Source organism: Coptis chinensis, chromosome 9, assembly GCF_015680905.1.
Source record: "Coptis chinensis isolate HL-2020 chromosome 9, ASM1568090v1, whole genome shotgun sequence".
NCBI classification, from domain to species: Eukaryota; Viridiplantae; Streptophyta; class Magnoliopsida; order Ranunculales; family Ranunculaceae; genus Coptis; species Coptis chinensis.
The window spans coordinates 48,074,368-48,092,245 of NC_141464.1; the positions used below are offsets into that span (position 1 = coordinate 48,074,368).

Here is a 17,878-nt window from a genome sequence, read left to right on the forward strand (position 1 = left end):
ACAACAACATTACCAGTCGATATTTGCTTTCAATAGTTATGATCCAAAGAAAGACAATGAATATACAAGATGCTAAAGTTAAGCAACAAAACTCCGCTTTGAATTTTCTTGAGATACTTTTGTAAAATCTGGCAAGTTGTGCAGCAGATATTCACTGAAAACATGAAAAAAGTGGAAGCTATCCATCTCAAAATCTCTCTCCATCCGACCTGCTCAACTTTCCTCGTAATCTTCTCCCTGACGTATGACAACCAACAACCAACAACCAAATATAAGACAAGATTTTCTGTTGCAGTTAAAAAAACACACACAACAGTAGGGTCCACTTATTCTCTAGAATCAATCTAAACCTTCCAATTGTATAAAAAAAAAGTAACTGACTAAAATAGACTTTTCAGCAGGCCTATCAAAATTTCTTCTTATAGCAAAATAAAATATTTCTGTTACTTAAAAACTTTCTCTCTGTAATAAGAGAAAGAAGACGAGATCTGACCTCTTTTTCTTCCATCTTCTTCTTGACCCTTAAAAAGGTCTTTTCATTTTCTTGTTATCTACAAAAGGCAATCCATTTCAGGTAAAATGGTCTGTTTGGGATTGGTTGTTATGTGTTTTGTGATTGGTTTTGAGTCAAAGATTTGATTTTTAGATTGTTGGTTTGTTTTAGTACTATGTGATGAGTGATAATTTATTAGAATTATTTTATCTTTTTAAGCATGAGCTTCGATTGTTAAGTTCAATTTTCAGATTTGAGTCATATTGAAATGATTTGGTCTTATGGAACTTTCTGATAATCAAATATGATTTGTTTTTGTTGATGGTTTTGAGGTCTGCATGTTTTGATAATTTTGGATCAAGTTTTTCTCAATGTTAATTCATTATGCAATCATGTTAGCTTCATTGGTTACTACGGATTTTTCTCCATAATTATTTCTAAGTTGTACAAATGAAAATGGATTTTGTGATGTATATTTGTTTCAGTTTGTGTTAGGAGATCCATTTGCGTAACAGTTGCTAGCAGGATCATGGGTGTGGAGGTTGTGGCTGCTGATATAACACAAGTGCCTGTCAAGGATGAAAGTGCAGGAGACGAAGCTTTTGAAATTAAAGAAGATAACGGTACGCTGGAGGCGGAATCAGTTGATGAAGGAGCTGCAGAACCAATTAAATTTGGTTCGCATGGAACAGATGTTCCTATTAAAGAAGGGGAAGCTGTAAAAATTGATAACCTTCCAAAAGATGCGGTTGATGAATGGCCAGAACCTAAGAAGGTCCATTCGTTTTATTTCGTGAAGGTTCGGCCATATGAAGATCCAAAGCTCAAAATTAAAATTGATCAGGCTGAAAAGGAAATTCAGAAAAAGAATCAAGCAAGATTCCAGCTTACTGAAGCAATCAAGGCAAAAAGGGTACGCATCTTTAATGCATTAACGTTTACTACACTGTTGGTAACTTTATATTGTTTCAGTGCTTTTATTTTGAGATATGAAAAAAGGCAATTAATATTTATTAATTGGACAAAGCATTTAATTATATTGCATTTTCTTTTGAGCAGTCGGAACGGGCACATGTTATCTCACAGTTGAAACCTTTAGGCGTTGAGGACAAGCAGTTTAGGACGGTCATAGATGGTAGGAGGAAGGAAATGGAACCTCTCAATCAAGCCCTGGGAAAGTTGCGCAGCGCAACCCATGCGAACCGTGAGAGAGGTGTTGTTATATGTTCGTCTGAGGAAGAACTGAATGGTCTTGTAAGTTTGAAGGAATTACATTATGTTTGGTGCTCGGCTTGGTTTTTTCTGCATTAAGACTTCTACTATCATTTCATTATTTTCTTATTTTATATATTATATTGTGGATGGGGATGGATTATCTAAAACAGATCCAGAGCCTGAACTACCGTATTCAACATGAGAGCAACACTCTGGTTGAAGAGAAACAGCTGCTAAGAGATATCAAACAACTTGAGGGGACAAGGGAGCGCGTTATTGCTAACGCTGCTTTGAAGGCAAAGATTGAAGAATCTTTGGGTGAGAAAACAGCTATTCAAGATCAGGTCAAAGTAAGTGTTAGTTTTAAAATGAATTGTCATCTACTTTCTGTCTCTTTTATGTCTGTTAAATGGTTCTCCGGGATAAAATTGTTCTTACATTTGCTCTGATTTTAATGTAGCTTATAGGTAGTGACTTGGATGGAGTTAGAAAGGACCAACAAGCGGTTAGGACAAAAATTAAACAATGGGAGGAAGAACTGAAGACCGTAGACAATCAGATTAGCTCACTGCAAGAGGAATTGACTGCTCTCAGTGAGAAAAGGGACAAAGCATATGAAGGACTTGTCAAACTTAGGAAACAACGTGATGAAGTGGTATGATTGATTCATGTGATGTTCATTACAATTCCAAACTTGATTGCTACCCATATGATTTCTGTAAATTGTTACTCCATGGCCTGAAATTTTAACAATATGGTCAAAGATGGACTGAAGGACAAACTCAGTGGTTTTTGCTTTTGTTTGATTGTTACCTGCACTTCATCACCCAAAAATAGCTGTAGTTTAATAAGACAGGATGCAGTTAAAGATTGGATACTATTCTTCTATTATTTAATAGACAGATTCAAGTTGGATTAGGTTGTTACTAGTGAGTACTGTTGTTTGTCTATTAAGACCCAAATTATCTAGTTGCAGGGCAATGCATGAACTGGGTTAATCGGTCGTCAAGTGTTCTGCGGTTCAGCCGCTTGTTTTTTTTTTTTTGTTGGTGTTGTTCGTATAGGTTGTCTGCTACACGTACATGTATCTGACTTTTGTGTAGTAAATATTTACATGTAAAATTTTTCATAGAACATTTTTTTACCCCCCTATACATGAAGTGTGACTGCTTAGGGTTTTCGTAAACGAGCAATATTGGAACTTGAGGAATGCAACAGATGTTACCGTCTCTGTCCAAATATCTGTGCTGTTTTCTTGATTTCGAAATGAGGATAAACCATCTCCTAGGAGCATTTTTTTATTTTTATAACATTGATGGGAGTTTACCTTCTGGGAGCATTTACTATTTTGGACTAGAAATTTGAATTAAATTATGGAAGTGAGTTATATACTTCAACGTACCTATAAAGTTCTTCTTTTACACTTTCTGTTTTTACGATCAATGCACTATTAGCCTATATATTTGTATAACAGATGTACTTTGGTAAAATTTGCTCATAATTTTTGTACCATTAATAGTTAAAGAATAACATTGTTGTGATTTCGACTTGATATACTTATGTCAAGCTTGTAAACAGGAATTGCACTCTGCATTTTCTTTTTTCCTTATATTGCTGTTAATTGGTTAACTCCCTTTTCAGAATACCCACTTCTACCAAAATCGTTCATTCCTTAACAACGCTAGAGAATTGGCTGCAAAGAAGGATATAGCAGCTCTAGAGGAACTATCTCATAGAGAGGTTTGTTTGACCGGTTCTTATCCCCATCAAGGCTAATTTCGTTGCTAAATATAGTCATTAACTTGTTTTTTTACCCCTGTTTCATCATTAGGGTGAGAAATTTGTGTCCCTTTATAGCAGTAATAAGAGTTTTAGAGCTGATTATGAGAAAAGAATTTTGCAATCGCTCGATCAACGACAATTGAGCAGGGATGCACGAATGAGGAACCCAGACGAGAAGCCATTGGTTCAGATATTGACACCACCTGCTGAACCAGAGGTAGTGGCGAAGTCCAACATCAAACGACCCAAGGAAGATTCGAAACCCTCCCCACCTCATGAAACTCTTCATGCTAAGAAGGTCGTGAAGGAAGATACTAAAAAAATGCCAGAGTTGGAGACCATTACGAACGGTGATCACTCCGAGGACAGGGAGAATATAATAAGTATTGAAAAGTCACAGAAGGCTCCGTTGGCAACCAATGCTGTTGATCCAGCAAAGCTAAAGGAGATGAAAAGAGAGGAGGAAATTGCCAAAGCTAAGTTGGCTTTAGAAAGGAAGAAGAAGTTAGCTGAAAAAGCAGCGGCAAAAGCTTCTGCACGAGCTGAGAAAGAAGCTGAGAAAAAGCTCAAGGAAAGTATTGTTTTGTTATGTAGTTTTCCTAGCTATGAGCACAACTTATGTCCATTTTGGAAACCTGATATATTTTTTCTTGACCTAATTTCAGGAGCGGGAGAAGAGAGCGAAGAAGAAGGCAGGAATATCCACACCTGCTGCTAATCCTGATGAGTCTGTTGAACCTGAAGAAGAGGTAACCGAACCTGAAAAAGATGACCTCAATGTTCAAGCTCCAACGTCATTAAAGACTAGAGAGAGGAAAGAGAGTACTGTCAGATACAGAAACCAAAACCGAGGTAAAGGTCAGGATCCACTTCACAAACTTCTCAAACGTAAAAAGTCGACCCCATACTGGTTTTGGGCTGCTCCAGCAGCTGTGTTAGTTGTCATTCTTCTGGCACTCAGTTACTACTACTTACTCTGAAAAATTGTAGACTTAAGCGATAGACAAGTTTTGGCTGTAGTTTCCAGTTGCAGAAACTCCGAGTTATGTTAGTGGCGTTAAATATTTATTCTGTTTGTTCGTTACATCCTTCTGGGGGGTGGACTCTAAAATCATAATGTTCTTGGTTGCTAATGATGCGCGAAGATATGTAAGTGGGGAGAGACTAGAACACGTTTTCTTTGGTGTAATTTCTTCTTGTTACTTCAGTTTTGTTTTTGTTAGTTAAATTATAGTTCTCGCTTTCTTTTCTGGACTACTGTTTTATCTCAAATATTATAGATAATGGAATTCATTCTATTGGATAGTTTGATCTTAATAACCTCCGATGATTCACATTGCTTCCTATAAACTTACTTCTGTGTCAGGTTAGAGTAGATATTTCAAAATATTTTGACGCGCTGCTCATGATCAAGTATCTTTTTGCACACAAGGGCTACACATGGTCAGGTTCATGCGTTAATTCAAAGTTCAAATTATAAGGACTCGCACCAACCCTTCAATTTTTTTTTGCAAACTTCCACTAATGCACTACCAAAATTTAATTCAAAGTTCAAATTATAAGGACTCGCACCAACCCTTCATTTTTTTTTTGCAAACTTTCACTAATGCACTACCAAAATTTAAGTGATAATAATAAAAAAAAAAGTAGTACGAAAAAAAATACTAATAAAAAACATTCTAATAAGTCAAAGTTTTGTTTACTTTTCTTTTTGCTCTTACAAAACCGTAAGCTCTCCTTTATTTATTTCACTCTTAATTCTTAAACAGGTATTAAACCTCAACCTAAAAAAAAAAACAAAAAAAAAAATTCAGGAAGAACTTACAACGCAGCTTGTTACACGTTTATACTAATTATTTGAAAAACTCGTTATCATTATCAATAAAATTTCTACTTAAAAAAACAATATAATTTTTTACTTTTAATGTTAATATTTTATAGTTTTTTCCACATGATAGTATAGTTATATAGACTTATAGTATTATGGGAAGTTAACAATTTGTTGAATTGTTATAGGTTTGTAGACTTGATTATGTAGATATATAGACAGTAGTATCAATTAATGGCTTAAGTAGTTAACTTTGTTAGTCCATATTAAATTTTTAGTAGTTAACGCAGTTTAATTTTGTGAATTGAAATAAATGCATAATTTTGTTAATATTTATTGTTTATACCTTCTAACAAAAAATAAATAAATAAATTGCATATTGTGTTTTTTTAAGGGGGGTTCGCACCTGGATTAGTGTAACCATCTTCACCCCACTTGGTTCCGTGCACTATGTAGTCCAAATTGTAACGACAACTCTCTCTTCTCAGTTCTTACTACACAATCTACCTCCTAAAATCATCCTTATGTAGCAATAACGGGCTCATAACTCCAATACCAAAAATGGTGTTTCGACACAAAACCACAATTCCGTTACTCCGTTGGTACATACAATTCCGTTACTCTGGTACATAATCTGAATAAATTCATTTTATTTGTGGAAATGTGAATTCAACTTTTATGTAATTCAAGTTCACCCTGATCTGGTAGCGATGGGAATAAGTTGCTTGGTCTTGTTCCGATGGTATATCGGGTAGTTGTACATGAGTCCATCCGCCGGGGAAGGGGCGGGGGCAATTTACATTAACATTAACATCAAGACGATTATTCATAAAAGACTATTTCAACAGTTACTCACTTTCTCCAATTTCCAACAGTACACTCTCCGATGTGTTTACACACATTCTTAATATTGATAATTAAGATTAATTGGGCAGACAAGAGCGTAGACAAAGCAATGTAGATGCTAGCATACTGTTGTTCTGACTCAATGACAAGGACATGCAAGTCGTCGGTTCCACAACCACTATTAAGAATTGAGGATCGCTGTGTTGATAGTTTTGCTTGTTTTGAATAATAGTTGAGCACCAAACGATGAGGACAAAGACCAATTCTAGCGCAAAATGCTGCTTGTAGATTTTCAAGTATGCTCGGCAGCAAGCACTGGCCCTGAATCACTCTTTTACATGGACTAATATTGAAAACCTGCAAACTTGATGCAGCAACAGACTGATGCCAAATCTGGCACAAAAAGGTATCCCACATCAAAGTCTCGTCACAATAACATCTTAAGAAAGCATTGGGATCCAGCACTATATGAACATCTTAATCAATTATCAGTGTTCTCTGAGAGGAGGGAGTTTCCGCAGATCATCAAGTGAGAACCAGAAAGGGGGAAATTGGGGCCAAGAAATGGAAAAATTGGTAGAACCTTTTCAAGATGAAGCATAAAACTAGCAAGAAAACTGAATTTGACATGATAATACTATGGGGGCAAATTACCCGCTTGGGTTGTTTATACATTGTGGTCTGTGCTAAGTAATTTCTCTTCTTCCTTTGGTGAGTCACTCATTTGGAGCTGTGTAGTTTGCTTGTGATTCATCTTATTCCACTCGTTATCCACTCGGAAGAAAACCCATTGGAAGCGCCGAAGCATCTCCAAGAGCGTGATTGTGAACACTGTCAGATAATTATGCCGAAGATGGGCAGACAGTTTGTATGTCCACGTGCAACGTAATACCAAATTGCTTGCAAGTAACCAGTACAAGACCTGCAAACAAAGATCATTTACAGAATAACATACATGACCTGAGGTTTGCAAAATCAAGACTATAGGTAAGCATATCTATTTAGTATCTTACCCATTGCTGTCCGTGTAGAATGTTGGAGATCAAACTTGGGTTCTTGAACATGAATATACGAGAGGAACTGCAAGCAAAAAGTAAATTAAAAAAAGTGTTAAAACGTTACATAGCTCTCTCCGTGCCTTCAGTTGAAAAAAGAGTTTAAAGTTTAAACTGAACTTAATTCATTAGCTTTTAGAATATTTTAATTTTTTAAAAAGGGGAGTACACATAGACGCACCAAACAGAAAATAAGAAAAAGGGGAAAGGGGGGACGCAGTAAGCGGTACAATGATTAAGACTTGAAGAACATTGCTGTTAAGCTATCTTTCTTTGTCTGGTACTCTGGTCAATCAATCATGTGCTCCTCCTCACAATAAATGTTAAAGTGATGAGAAAAAACATTCTCCATAATTACGTGCTTTGGCATTATTAAATGACTTCATTGAGCATTAGCATATTCTTTTGATTTGTCCAGTGCCCCAGTCCATTTAAGATTTTATATACCAGTGGAAGGCCTTTTCAAGCCATGTTGGAATCCATTTACAGAGAAAAACAACTTTTGAGAACATATCAGAAGTTTTATTTGAAGAATCACTTGGGTATAAAAGAAATTTGCAAAGATTCAAAAAGAGTTTCATTTCCTAGAAAATGTGAGCCACATGCCATGTCACATGAACATATGTAATTCCCCACGTACCTCAAGTCCCAATCTCGTGTAAGGTCCCAGTAAAATGAGTAGAGAGAGTTTATGACACTTGAGAGGAGCCAAAGAGGCCGATAGATGTTCATCCACCTATCAGGGAAGACATGATATTTAAGGGCCGAAAGAAAAATCACTGGGATTGCCGTCGAATATTTTAAAGCTGAAAACCACATGCAAAACAAAGTTACCACAGTATCATAAAAATAAATAAACGGATAAAATCAGCCACACACATAGTAAGCATGCCAAGAAAGGTAATCATGGCATAACGGGGATCAGCACTAAAAGATGAGTTGCAGATAAAATGGAGTGTATCTGTGGGAAAACTAACAGAGACCAGCTTGTTTGCTGTTCGGCTTTTGCAGACAAATATGATACAAATTACCGTTCTACAATCTGCTTACCACGAAACCAATGACGAGATAAAATTTTGATTATTGGCCTTAATCCCAACGGAGAAGCTTCTAATTTTGATGCATGGGCATGGAAGCTTCTAATTATATTATTAGTAGTCTTATTAATTATATTATTAGTAGTCTTATTAAGTTAGAAGAGTTTCCTATTTGTTTTAGATCTAGGTTATTTAGTAAGGTTTCTATTTTGGTTTCTAATTAGAATTAGGAACATGGTTTATTATATACAGGCATCTAGGCCTTCAGTGTTAGGTGGTTATTATTGAATATTATTCTTTCTTCATGTTTGAAGATAAAAACACTAGATTTAGGTGTTTATTTTATTAAACTCAATTGATGTTCATCCATTGTTGAAGTTTCCGCCAACAAGATACATCAAATTGGTATCGGAGCCATTAATTTCTTGGGAGATATTGTGATGGATTATCGAAGAAGAGGTAGAAGAGAGTCACCACCACCGCGAAGTCCCCATGGATCGAAGTAGCATACCGATCCTCATACTTGGAGAGACTGTGATTAAGATCGCAGCCGCTGCAAGAGATTTCCTCCTTGAAGAAGGTATGAACCTCCCTCTAGATTTCGTTCCCCAACTCCCAATTGCCGCAGCCAAGATTTTGAGCCGCAAAGATTGTATTTTCGTAATGAATCCTATGATTACAATGACGAGGAGTCTTTTATTGATTCTGATGAAGATGAGTATTCCGATGAGGGATATTCTCACCAAAGTAAGTATGCTGATCTCGAGACATACTACCCATCCCAACAACATCTCATTAACGAGTTATTATCCTGTTTTGATCCCCAACCACTGGTGACAAATCAAATCCCCCACAAAAAGCATCGTGATGAACAAAGACGTCTTGCAGACCAGACTCATGAAGAATATGTTCATCCAGTTCGGGTAACCAATGCCCCACTACCCCAATGTGTTACTGTTCATATCAAGGAACGTCAACATGGTATTGCAATAGAGCATATTAAACCAGAAAAACAGCGCAAAAGAAGACAATTTCAATTGGTGACAATGTCCCAACTACTGCTTCATCAATTGGTCTCTCTTGTACTTCTCTTCTAAAATCCGGTTTTTACAGCACACCAGCTACCGGTCCTATTGCTTTAGAATTGGAGAACACCCATGCTAAAAAAGTGACAATGTCAGATTATGTTATTGCTGTAGGGGAGGTAGAAACCTTGGCCATTGATCCACCAGCACCAATTCACGTCAAAACTACTTTAGAAAAAAGAGATGCGGGGTACCAAAAGAGAGATACATGTGTTGCGCAAATTGGTGATGAACAAACAAAACACCAAAATCAAAAGTAGGAAACACAAATTTTTGAGAAGACAAAAGGAGAGGACTCCAAGCCTACCCCTCCTCTTCGTATACCTTCTATAACTCCTTTAGTAACAACAGAGAAAGAAAAGGCAGATATTTTGGCAGTTTGGGTTTTTTGTGGTGCGACAAAGAACCTTGTTTTATTGCTTGTTAGTGCTGAGCAATCAAGGTTGTTTACTACTTGTGTGTTTCAATTTCAGTTGCAACATGTCTGCTTCGATTCTTGGGCGCGTGAAAATCTAACGCAACTTCCGCAAGTCCTTTGCAACTTTGAAAAGGATTTTACTCAGCACAACAATGTTTTTCAGCGCATAGTGAGTTGCGGCTCCCAATTTCTTCTCGAAGGACGTTTCAGAATGGTTTATTATTAGCATTGTGGTTCATGATTTCTTTTGTGAGCCATTATTTGGGTAAAATTTGAGGTCGAATTCCTTTGAATTGCAGGAAGGTGATGGTGATGTACATGACTTATGCTGACTTTTTGGAGCGTGCTCATGAAATCAAATTCGAGGACAAATTCTTTCAAGCGGGGGAGTATGAGGCATGGGCATGGAAGCTTCTAATTATATTATTAGTAGTCTTATTAAGTTAGAAGAGTTTCCTATTTGTTTTAGATCTAGGTTATTTAATAAGGTTTCTATTTTGGTTTCTAATTAGAATTAGGAACATGGTTTATTATATAAAGGCATCTAGGCCTTCATTGTTAGGTGGTTATTATTGAATATTATTCTTTCTTCATGTTTGAAGGTTTAAACCCTAGATTTAGGTGTTTATTTTATTAAACTCAATTGATGTTCATCCATTGTTGAAGCTTCCGCCAACAAGATACATCAGTTATCTGTGCAAAAGTCAGCTTCCAAGCCAAAAGAAAATGTACGACTTTTTGCAAACAAAATGTAACAACCCACCGCGTACTATCAGTCAATACTATCCCCACAGCAACCCAAAGGCACAAGCCCAGAGCATGCCCATCATGGGTGTGGGGTTTTCTCAAAAGGCCGACAAAGTGTTAAATGATACAATATAGTGTATAATCCAGACAACTTCCTCTCCAATGTGGGACTAAACCCATCCAGGGTATCACAACTCCACCTTAGGAGTGAACTGTACTACAAGTCGATATGATCCCCACTTAACCACTGAACGCCTACGCCCGCAAATCTTGCCCATCCACGGTGTGGGGTTTTCTTAAAAAGACTCTACACAAGTAAGTGGTAAGTGATACAATACGCCTTCCCATCCGATGTGGAACTAACCCCACCTAGGGTATTAGATGGGACGTTCCTATTATAAATAGATTGGATAGTTACAGATTCTTCATTTTGTTTCCCATTTCTTGCAACAAGAAGTTTCTCTAAAGCACCAAGTAATGTGGATTTGTGGGAGCATTTCCCATTCTACCAATGAAGAAATTAAGAAATTTCTGGCCTAAAATCACAAATAAAACTTTAAAAAAACTCTGTATGTAAGTATTCGTAAGAGTAACAACTAACAATAGAAATTCACATCTATATTTAGTAATACCTTAATTTAAATCATCACGAGAGTTCACCTTATTCTATTTTGTCCAATAAGAATTGGATCAACTCTGTATTGTATTTTGTTCTTGAAGGTATCTTGTGTTTAGGGTGTGGGTAATCTTGTAATTTAGCATCTTGCTAAATGGGGATTAACCTTTTGTAACTTTGATTATGATTTGGAATATATTAATACTTTTTACCGCTCAAAAAAAAAAAAAAAAACAGTAGAAATTCACATCTATATTTAGTAATACCTTAATTTAAATCATCACGAGAGTTCACCTTATTCTATTTTGTCCAATAAGAATTGGATCAACTAGATCAGATCTAGGCACCTAAGCCAGAGACCATTCCCATCCCTCCAACAATTGTGTATGTGTTACCTCAAAACATAAACGCATGATGAACTGTACATTCGCTAATACGTCATAACCGTATGAACTATGAAGTTGACATAAATATTGATTTCAACCATGCATGCCTCACAAGCCATGGATCCTTCAGACATGGCTTTTATTGCAGATAAATTAAGCTTTATAGAATAATTTTCTAGGAAACCAAGCACCATAGAATCTGCAGAGAGAGAGTACCATTAAACAGAGTTGTCTTTTCTCCTGTATCCTTGTATTGGCGAAGACATTGGAAGAACCGGAAAATATAAGGGAGAACGAGTGCCAAAGGGATTCCAACCGAGTGACTACCACAGACAGAATCAGCTTCAAACCATGCAATTGTAGCCACCTGAATAAGAAAAAGAAAGTGACTAAATATATGTTATCAATATTAATTGGCTAACATAGCAATTGGTCACGTCCTAGTCATGTAACAATCTCTCTACCTGAAAGGCTGAAAACTGAACCAATTAAGTAGACAAGGAACAGACTCAAACCATGTTGGCTATAGAATAAGGTCGAAATTTAGAAAAATATCAACCCTTTTAAAGAAGGATTTCCATCGTGAAAATTTGAAAGGAGGATCACACAAAACTAAGAACAAAACTGACTTGAAATATCCAGCATGTAGAAAACAAACGTCATATAAATCACCAACAAAACAAGCTAGCGTTAAGACACTAACCTGTCGATTGACCATTCGACAAACAGAGCGCTCCAAATCTGAAAACACCTGCAAGAAGTAGATAATTACAAGCAATAAACACAGAAAGACAAAATGCTAGCTTAAACTAGCAGATTTTCGATATCCAAAACATACAATGTAATCAATCCTAATATTCTTTTGAACAAAAGGATAACATCCCAGTTGGGTCAGCTGCCAACCCTGTTTGTGGGTTGGAGTTTAGCATACACATTAGACAGATGATACACGTTGGATTTTATTAAATCTTTCAGATGTCCTACATGGTGGACACATGTCATGTAGTATCGATGTTTTATTAAACATGGACTTATATAATGAAGTATCCGTATCCATATAGACATATTGGCAATTAGAAGTTGTTTTCAATTATAGTCTAATTCTTATGAGGAATTAGACTATAATTGCAAACAACTTCTAATTGTGAATATGTCTATATGGATATGATACTTCGCCACATAAGCCCAAATTTTACAAAACATCGATACTACATGACACTTGTCCATCATGTGGGACATCTTAAGGATTTAACAAAATCCAACAATACATTCAACCAAGAAAAATGATTATTAGTCTACAAGACCCATACCTTTGCCATAGAGGTTAAGATATCAGCCAAGAAAAAGTCGGAAAACGTTATAGCCTGTGTTCATACAAAATGAAACAACCTAAGTTAGATTGATATGTTGCATTTAGGCTGCCAACACTAAAAAAATAACTGTTCAACAACTAGAAGTAATAAAATTTGAAATTTGAAAGAAATTTGGACAACAACGTGATGAAAGACCCGCTGTGGTGGAGGGGGTTCCAGGGTGGAGCAGCGTGGTGCTTGTTTCTCGTTTGTTTTTTTTTTTTTTTTTTTTTTCGATAATATGTTTTTCGTATTCAATTTAAAACGATATGTTACAGTTCAGAACCCTCGTTAATATTTTCTATTGCCTTCTGTGTTTCTGCAGTTGAAAACGATCGTTTAAGAGCACAGTTCTTAGGGTTTGGGAAGTGGCTGAGTAAGAGTTTCTTGGTCGAGAATTTGGTTAGTTTTTTACCATCTCCAATTCCCATTAGATTACTTGTCTGTTATTTCATTATTTACTTGATAGACTGGTTATTTTTCTATCAGTTTCTTCTTAGTTGTTTACTCTCCCTAGACTTGAGATTTAGAACTTTTATTACTCAATATTGTAAAAGAAATAATTCCGGAAATGTGTTCACAAATTACAACCCAAAACATCATGTTTTAAGCTTGGAACCTTAACTTGACAAGGAAATAGTAGCCAGTGGATTCTTTCATTTAATCAATATAAAAGGAATAAGAATACAAAAATTAAAACTTGCCTGTAAGGGGAGTACTATCCGCCAAAGTGTTCTCAGCAAATAATAGCGAGATGATAGATAAAATATATCGAACGGGAATATGAGGATCATTGCAACAGCAGCATACAAGAGTACCTGAAGAGGTTACCAACTACGTATCAAATTAACATATCAATCAGTCAACTACTGTTGATAAACTTCGAGTGTGTAGCACTAGAGATAAAGAGAGTATAAATGGAAGTACGAGAAACAAGCTCAACAAGCAGTAAACTAGGATTGCTTTCCAGAGAGCACTGAGAATATAACTCTTCAGAATTACAAGGCAAAGTTTTTAAAACTAAAAAAGCAGGTACTATACCCATCAATGAGTCTAAAGTTTTAACACACAGAAACAAGAAGAAATATTTTCCCATTATCACACTCATTCTAAGGTAAGACAAAGGTAATAATTAATTATGTATGTATACAAAAAATTCAACGTATAAGGGAACTAGAGTGGCTTCATGACGATATTTTTAGCATAAACAAGTACAAGGTGCATAAATCAGCACTGTGGTACAGATGCATGGTCAATACCCTGAAATTAGAGCCACAACATGAGGTCACATACTCACATGTTTGACCCTTGCCTACTAAAGTGAAAAGGGACGCAATGCACTAGTATTGAATATTGATTTGGTCCTCATCAGTGATCCATTGATCATATAAAGCAAACAAAAAGGGTTAATGCTTTCCTCGTTTTGCAAGTAATGCTTGTAATCTGGCAACACTGGGCCACAAGTTATGACCACAAAATCAAGTATGACATTACTTATAAGAGGATCAAGCATTACAATATCCAAGTTCCTTTAAAATTATATGCACTCAAATGTTTCAGTATGATACTACAAAAACTTGATTTACTAAACTATGCGAACCACAAATGCAAAACCTTGAACAAAAAAAGATCAACGGCAGAAATCAAGTAACATACAAACAATAAGATACATTACTAAGGGTGGGATCACAAGAGTAAGACTTTTCAACTCAAAAAATGGCCTCAGATCCTAACTTTACCTGCTTTACATTCATTACTGTGTAAAAGGTACATACAACTACAGTGCCGATGGAAAACCACCAACAGTCCAGATCATGGGTGAATTTTTCTTGTCTGAAGACTTATATCTTCGATACCAACCTTAAATCATTGAAAGTCAAAATAAATTTATCACGACTATGAGGAAGTAGATATTACACTGGTTGTGATGCGGCCAATGATACTTCTCCATGAGAGTAAAGGTACAAATACGATGTCATGCTGGTAGGAACTACTATTGTCATCCAAGTAGCGCACTGCCAAACGTAAAAAAATATTTGTTAAACATGTTAAAAGTATGTTAAGCACAGGTCCAGTGAATATAGTCCTAACAAGCCTCCACATAGTTGCTACAAATCTAACACTGATGTTTATATGGTTGTAAATTTTCAAATTTCTTTCAGGGGCATGCAATACCTGACACAACTGACTACTCAATATAATCCAGACCTGTTTTATCGGATATGGATCATGATATGAGATCATCTTAAATCTTTGGTAAATAAAGATATCAGACAGGGAGTTTTACACGCCTTGGAACTGAAACTGCATCAGTTCCCTTTTCTAGGTTGACAACAGCTTGGAGCAATATAACCAACCATATTTTTACACGAGTGATTTTTACAACAAAAAAAAAGTCGTGGGAAACTTCTAAGGAAGCTAATTCAGCACTACAAAGGTGGATTACAGATGTTACTTACAATTTCTACACAAGTTAGAAAGATCAAGTTGAAAAAGGATAGGTGGAAGACATGCGTTTATTCTCGGAAGGAACGAATAAACAAAATAGCTCAGGTAGTTATATAAGAAAGCACAATTATTATAAACAAAAATTACAAATAAAAACTTGTAAAGGTAACATTACTATTTCCCAATGCAATGACCGTAAACTTCATTACCTTCCATATTTCTCTGTGTGTAAGATGATTCTGATCAAGATCAAATACTTTCGGATAACTAACAGTACTCTGAGCAAACACCCATAAATTCACACCCCAAAGCCACACCATCATAGTCTGTATAGAAGCAGAGGAAATTAAAAATCTGTCCGAACATATTCCTAAACAGTTCAAACATGTTTAACGGGCAAAGCACTAACATACCACAAGAAGAAGAGGGTTAAAATACAAAAATGCCTCGTATAAAAATAAATCCCGCAAGTCTGCACTCATTCTCATCACAGAGTCCCAACTTATCTGCACGCAGAAGGTAAATTGTTATCCTTCATAACAGTTCAGAAATTTATGAGAACAACTTCGAGACCCTGCATATTTAGTATCTTACAAAAAAGACCAAAAGATGAAATAAAAAGGATGATCAGAACGAACCTTGCAACAACAAAAACCCCATACAAGAAACAGAAACACCTGGAAAATCAATGTCAAACAAAGGTTCATGGTTATCAATAATACAATTATGTGAAACATACAGAGACCATATAAGTTTCAACATAAAACAGATGAATGCATTTTAATGGAAACAGAGGAATAATTCCCATGGGAAACTTCCATTTTCAATTGTTAATGCTTTACATATGACCTATTTATTTGGAAAGGGTATTGTTCTACTCCAGTCTCACCCAAACTCTTCCACTCCCCTTACATATGAAAACGAAAGTTTCCCACATTTCATGCACAGTAAAATTTAATTCACTAATGTGAAAAAAATTATAGTAACACGAGTAATAGGCCACATAGACGCAATACCCAAGAAAATCCCCCTATACAAGTCGCTCCTCTTTGATCATGCCCACTTTTTCGAGTGGCTCAAATATCTCCTTAATGCTACTGTGATTTGACTACTTGCTTGTAAATATAATCATTATTACATTGCACATATAAAAAACCCCAAAAAGTAGACACATACCTTGAATCTCCATAACAGAATAGGGGACGGCATAATAGAAGGACTAATCTGTAAATTACTTCCACTCTTCATTTCATTTAATTCTACATAAACAAAAAAACAATATCTTTAAAAAAAAAAAAAACAATAATAATAATGTAGTATGGGTGTGTTGGGTTAATAATACCTTCGGGGAAAACGGGTCTACTACTGGCACGACGAAGAATAGGACTATGGTTAGAAGTAGCAGAGCTGCTCGTTGCAACACCTCCAAACATTTGTTACATTATTTCTCACAACCTACAAATAATAAAAACCATCACAATTTTTTTTTTTACTGCGGAAAAGGAGGTGGTGTAAATATATATTGTTTGCTTCCAAGTGGGGAAAAGGGAGGAGTTGGATCTGAAAATTAAGTGTAACGAAAAGTACAAGGAAGGAAGGTGGCAAAATTGGAGATCCCGGGAGCAGTTAACAAATTTCTATGGTCCTTTGAAATATATCAACGACATTTTGGGGTTTGAAATTTCTCAATGTCTCTTGCTGACTTTGCTAAACTTTACGAGGCCCAAAATATCGCCGATATATTCAATTTTTTTTTTTTTGTACACCGATATCGATATATCCGATATATATCCACCGAATATTGAATATTTTTTTTCTCGATATATATATATAGGAAGTTCCGATATATCTGATATAAATTGTTGACTTTGACCGATATTGTTGATTTTGACCAAATATTGTTGACTTTGACTGATATATTGACGATATTTCCGATATAATCGACATACAAAACAAAATTTTGACTGATCAACAAAAAAAGAGATATCTCCAATATTTCTGATATATATCGGTTTTTGAGTACACTGAAATATTCACCGAATTCGATATTTTGGGCCTTGGAACTTTATATTAGATAACAAAAAAAATGGAAAGTATTTTAGTTGTTCAAATTTGTTACCGAAATAATTCATCAATGACATAGTGTCTGAGAGAGAACTGTATTTCATTTATTTGTTGGAAATAAAATTACTAATTACATTTTTGAAAAAAAATAAATAATTAATTAAAATTGTGCAGCAGGTTCTAATGCAAATGAGACTTCTGACAAGTTCTAGATGTTTGAGAAAAACAACAAACAACAGTCATACATCAACTGTTTTTTTAGAGAGATAGGGAGAATTCACAACACTTGTTTTTTGAGTGCTCTTTTACAAAGGCAATATGGTATGAGGTAAAAGGATTACTGGGATTGGGTACAACATTCTTCTCCTCTACTAGAGAGTGGAATGCCATCTTGAGAAGAACTAGGAAGAACTCTACTGAATCAGAAATCTTAAGGGTCATAGTGTGTGCAGTGGTGTATGCAGTGTGGAATGAGAGGAACAGTAGGCGCTTCAAGAAAAGAGTGC

At 35.7% G+C, this 17,878-nt stretch overlaps 2 protein-coding genes across 9 annotated transcripts; one reads left to right on the plus strand and one right to left on the minus strand.

Moving 5' to 3' along the window:
- The first annotated feature begins 399 nt into the window (after window positions 1-399).
- On the plus strand, window positions 400-4,807 carry LOC147476390 (proton pump-interactor 1-like). Of its 8 annotated transcripts, none has more exons than XM_086582849.1 (8): window positions 400-574; window positions 1,009-1,406; window positions 1,553-1,747; window positions 1,879-2,058; window positions 2,169-2,363; window positions 3,350-3,448; window positions 3,540-4,065; window positions 4,156-4,807. In XM_086582849.1, exons 2-8 carry the CDS (start codon window positions 1,023-1,025, stop codon window positions 4,206-4,208), a joined length of 1,632 nt encoding a protein of 543 aa, XP_086438975.1. In that variant the 5' UTR covers window positions 400-574; window positions 1,009-1,022; the 3' UTR covers window positions 4,209-4,807. The 8 variants fall into 8 exon arrangements, with proteins under 8 accessions (XP_086438975.1, XP_086438970.1, XP_086438977.1 ...); XM_086582851.1 differs by having other exon boundaries at window positions 414-574; window positions 979-1,406; window positions 3,540-4,070; window positions 4,159-4,807; XM_086582848.1 differs by having other exon boundaries at window positions 414-574; window positions 979-1,406.
- A 1,922-nt stretch (window positions 4,808-6,729) lies between these two features.
- LOC147476391 (uncharacterized) lies at window positions 6,730-16,936 on the minus strand. The gene is made up of 13 exons (XM_086582990.1): window positions 16,651-16,936; window positions 16,485-16,567; window positions 15,947-15,985; window positions 15,722-15,814; window positions 15,518-15,634; window positions 14,780-14,875; window positions 13,565-13,678; window positions 12,819-12,872; window positions 12,212-12,259; window positions 11,725-11,875; window positions 7,860-8,025; window positions 7,178-7,244; window positions 6,730-7,086 (listed from the first exon to the last, which is right to left on the minus strand). The coding sequence occupies exons 1-13, from the start codon at window positions 16,739-16,741 to the stop codon at window positions 6,832-6,834; spliced, it is 1,374 nt and encodes a 457-aa protein (XP_086439116.1). The 5' UTR covers window positions 16,742-16,936; the 3' UTR covers window positions 6,730-6,831.
- Between the last annotated feature and the right edge of the window lie 942 nt (window positions 16,937-17,878).

Excerpts from the sequence above, each read along its gene's own strand:
- LOC147476391 (XM_086582990.1), bottom strand. The coding sequence starts at position 16,741 with ATGTTTGGAGGTGTTGCAACGAGCAGCTCTGCTACTTCTAACCATAGT. Across the intron at positions 11,876-12,211 it reads GTCGAATGGTCAATCGACAG|GTGGCTACAATTGCATGGTT; the intron begins GTTAGTGTCTTA and ends TTTCTTATTCAG. Across the intron at positions 7,245-7,859 it reads ACACGAGATTGGGACTTGAG|TTCCTCTCGTATATTCATGT; the intron begins GTACGTGGGGAA and ends TTTTGCTTGCAG.
- LOC147476390 (XM_086582851.1), top strand. The coding sequence starts at position 1,023 with ATGGGTGTGGAGGTTGTGGCTGCTGATATAACACAAGTGCCTGTCAAG. Across the intron at positions 1,407-1,552 it reads AAGCAATCAAGGCAAAAAGG|TCGGAACGGGCACATGTTAT; the intron begins GTACGCATCTTT and ends TCTTTTGAGCAG. Across the intron at positions 3,449-3,539 it reads AGGAACTATCTCATAGAGAG|GGTGAGAAATTTGTGTCCCT; the intron begins GTTTGTTTGACC and ends TTTCATCATTAG.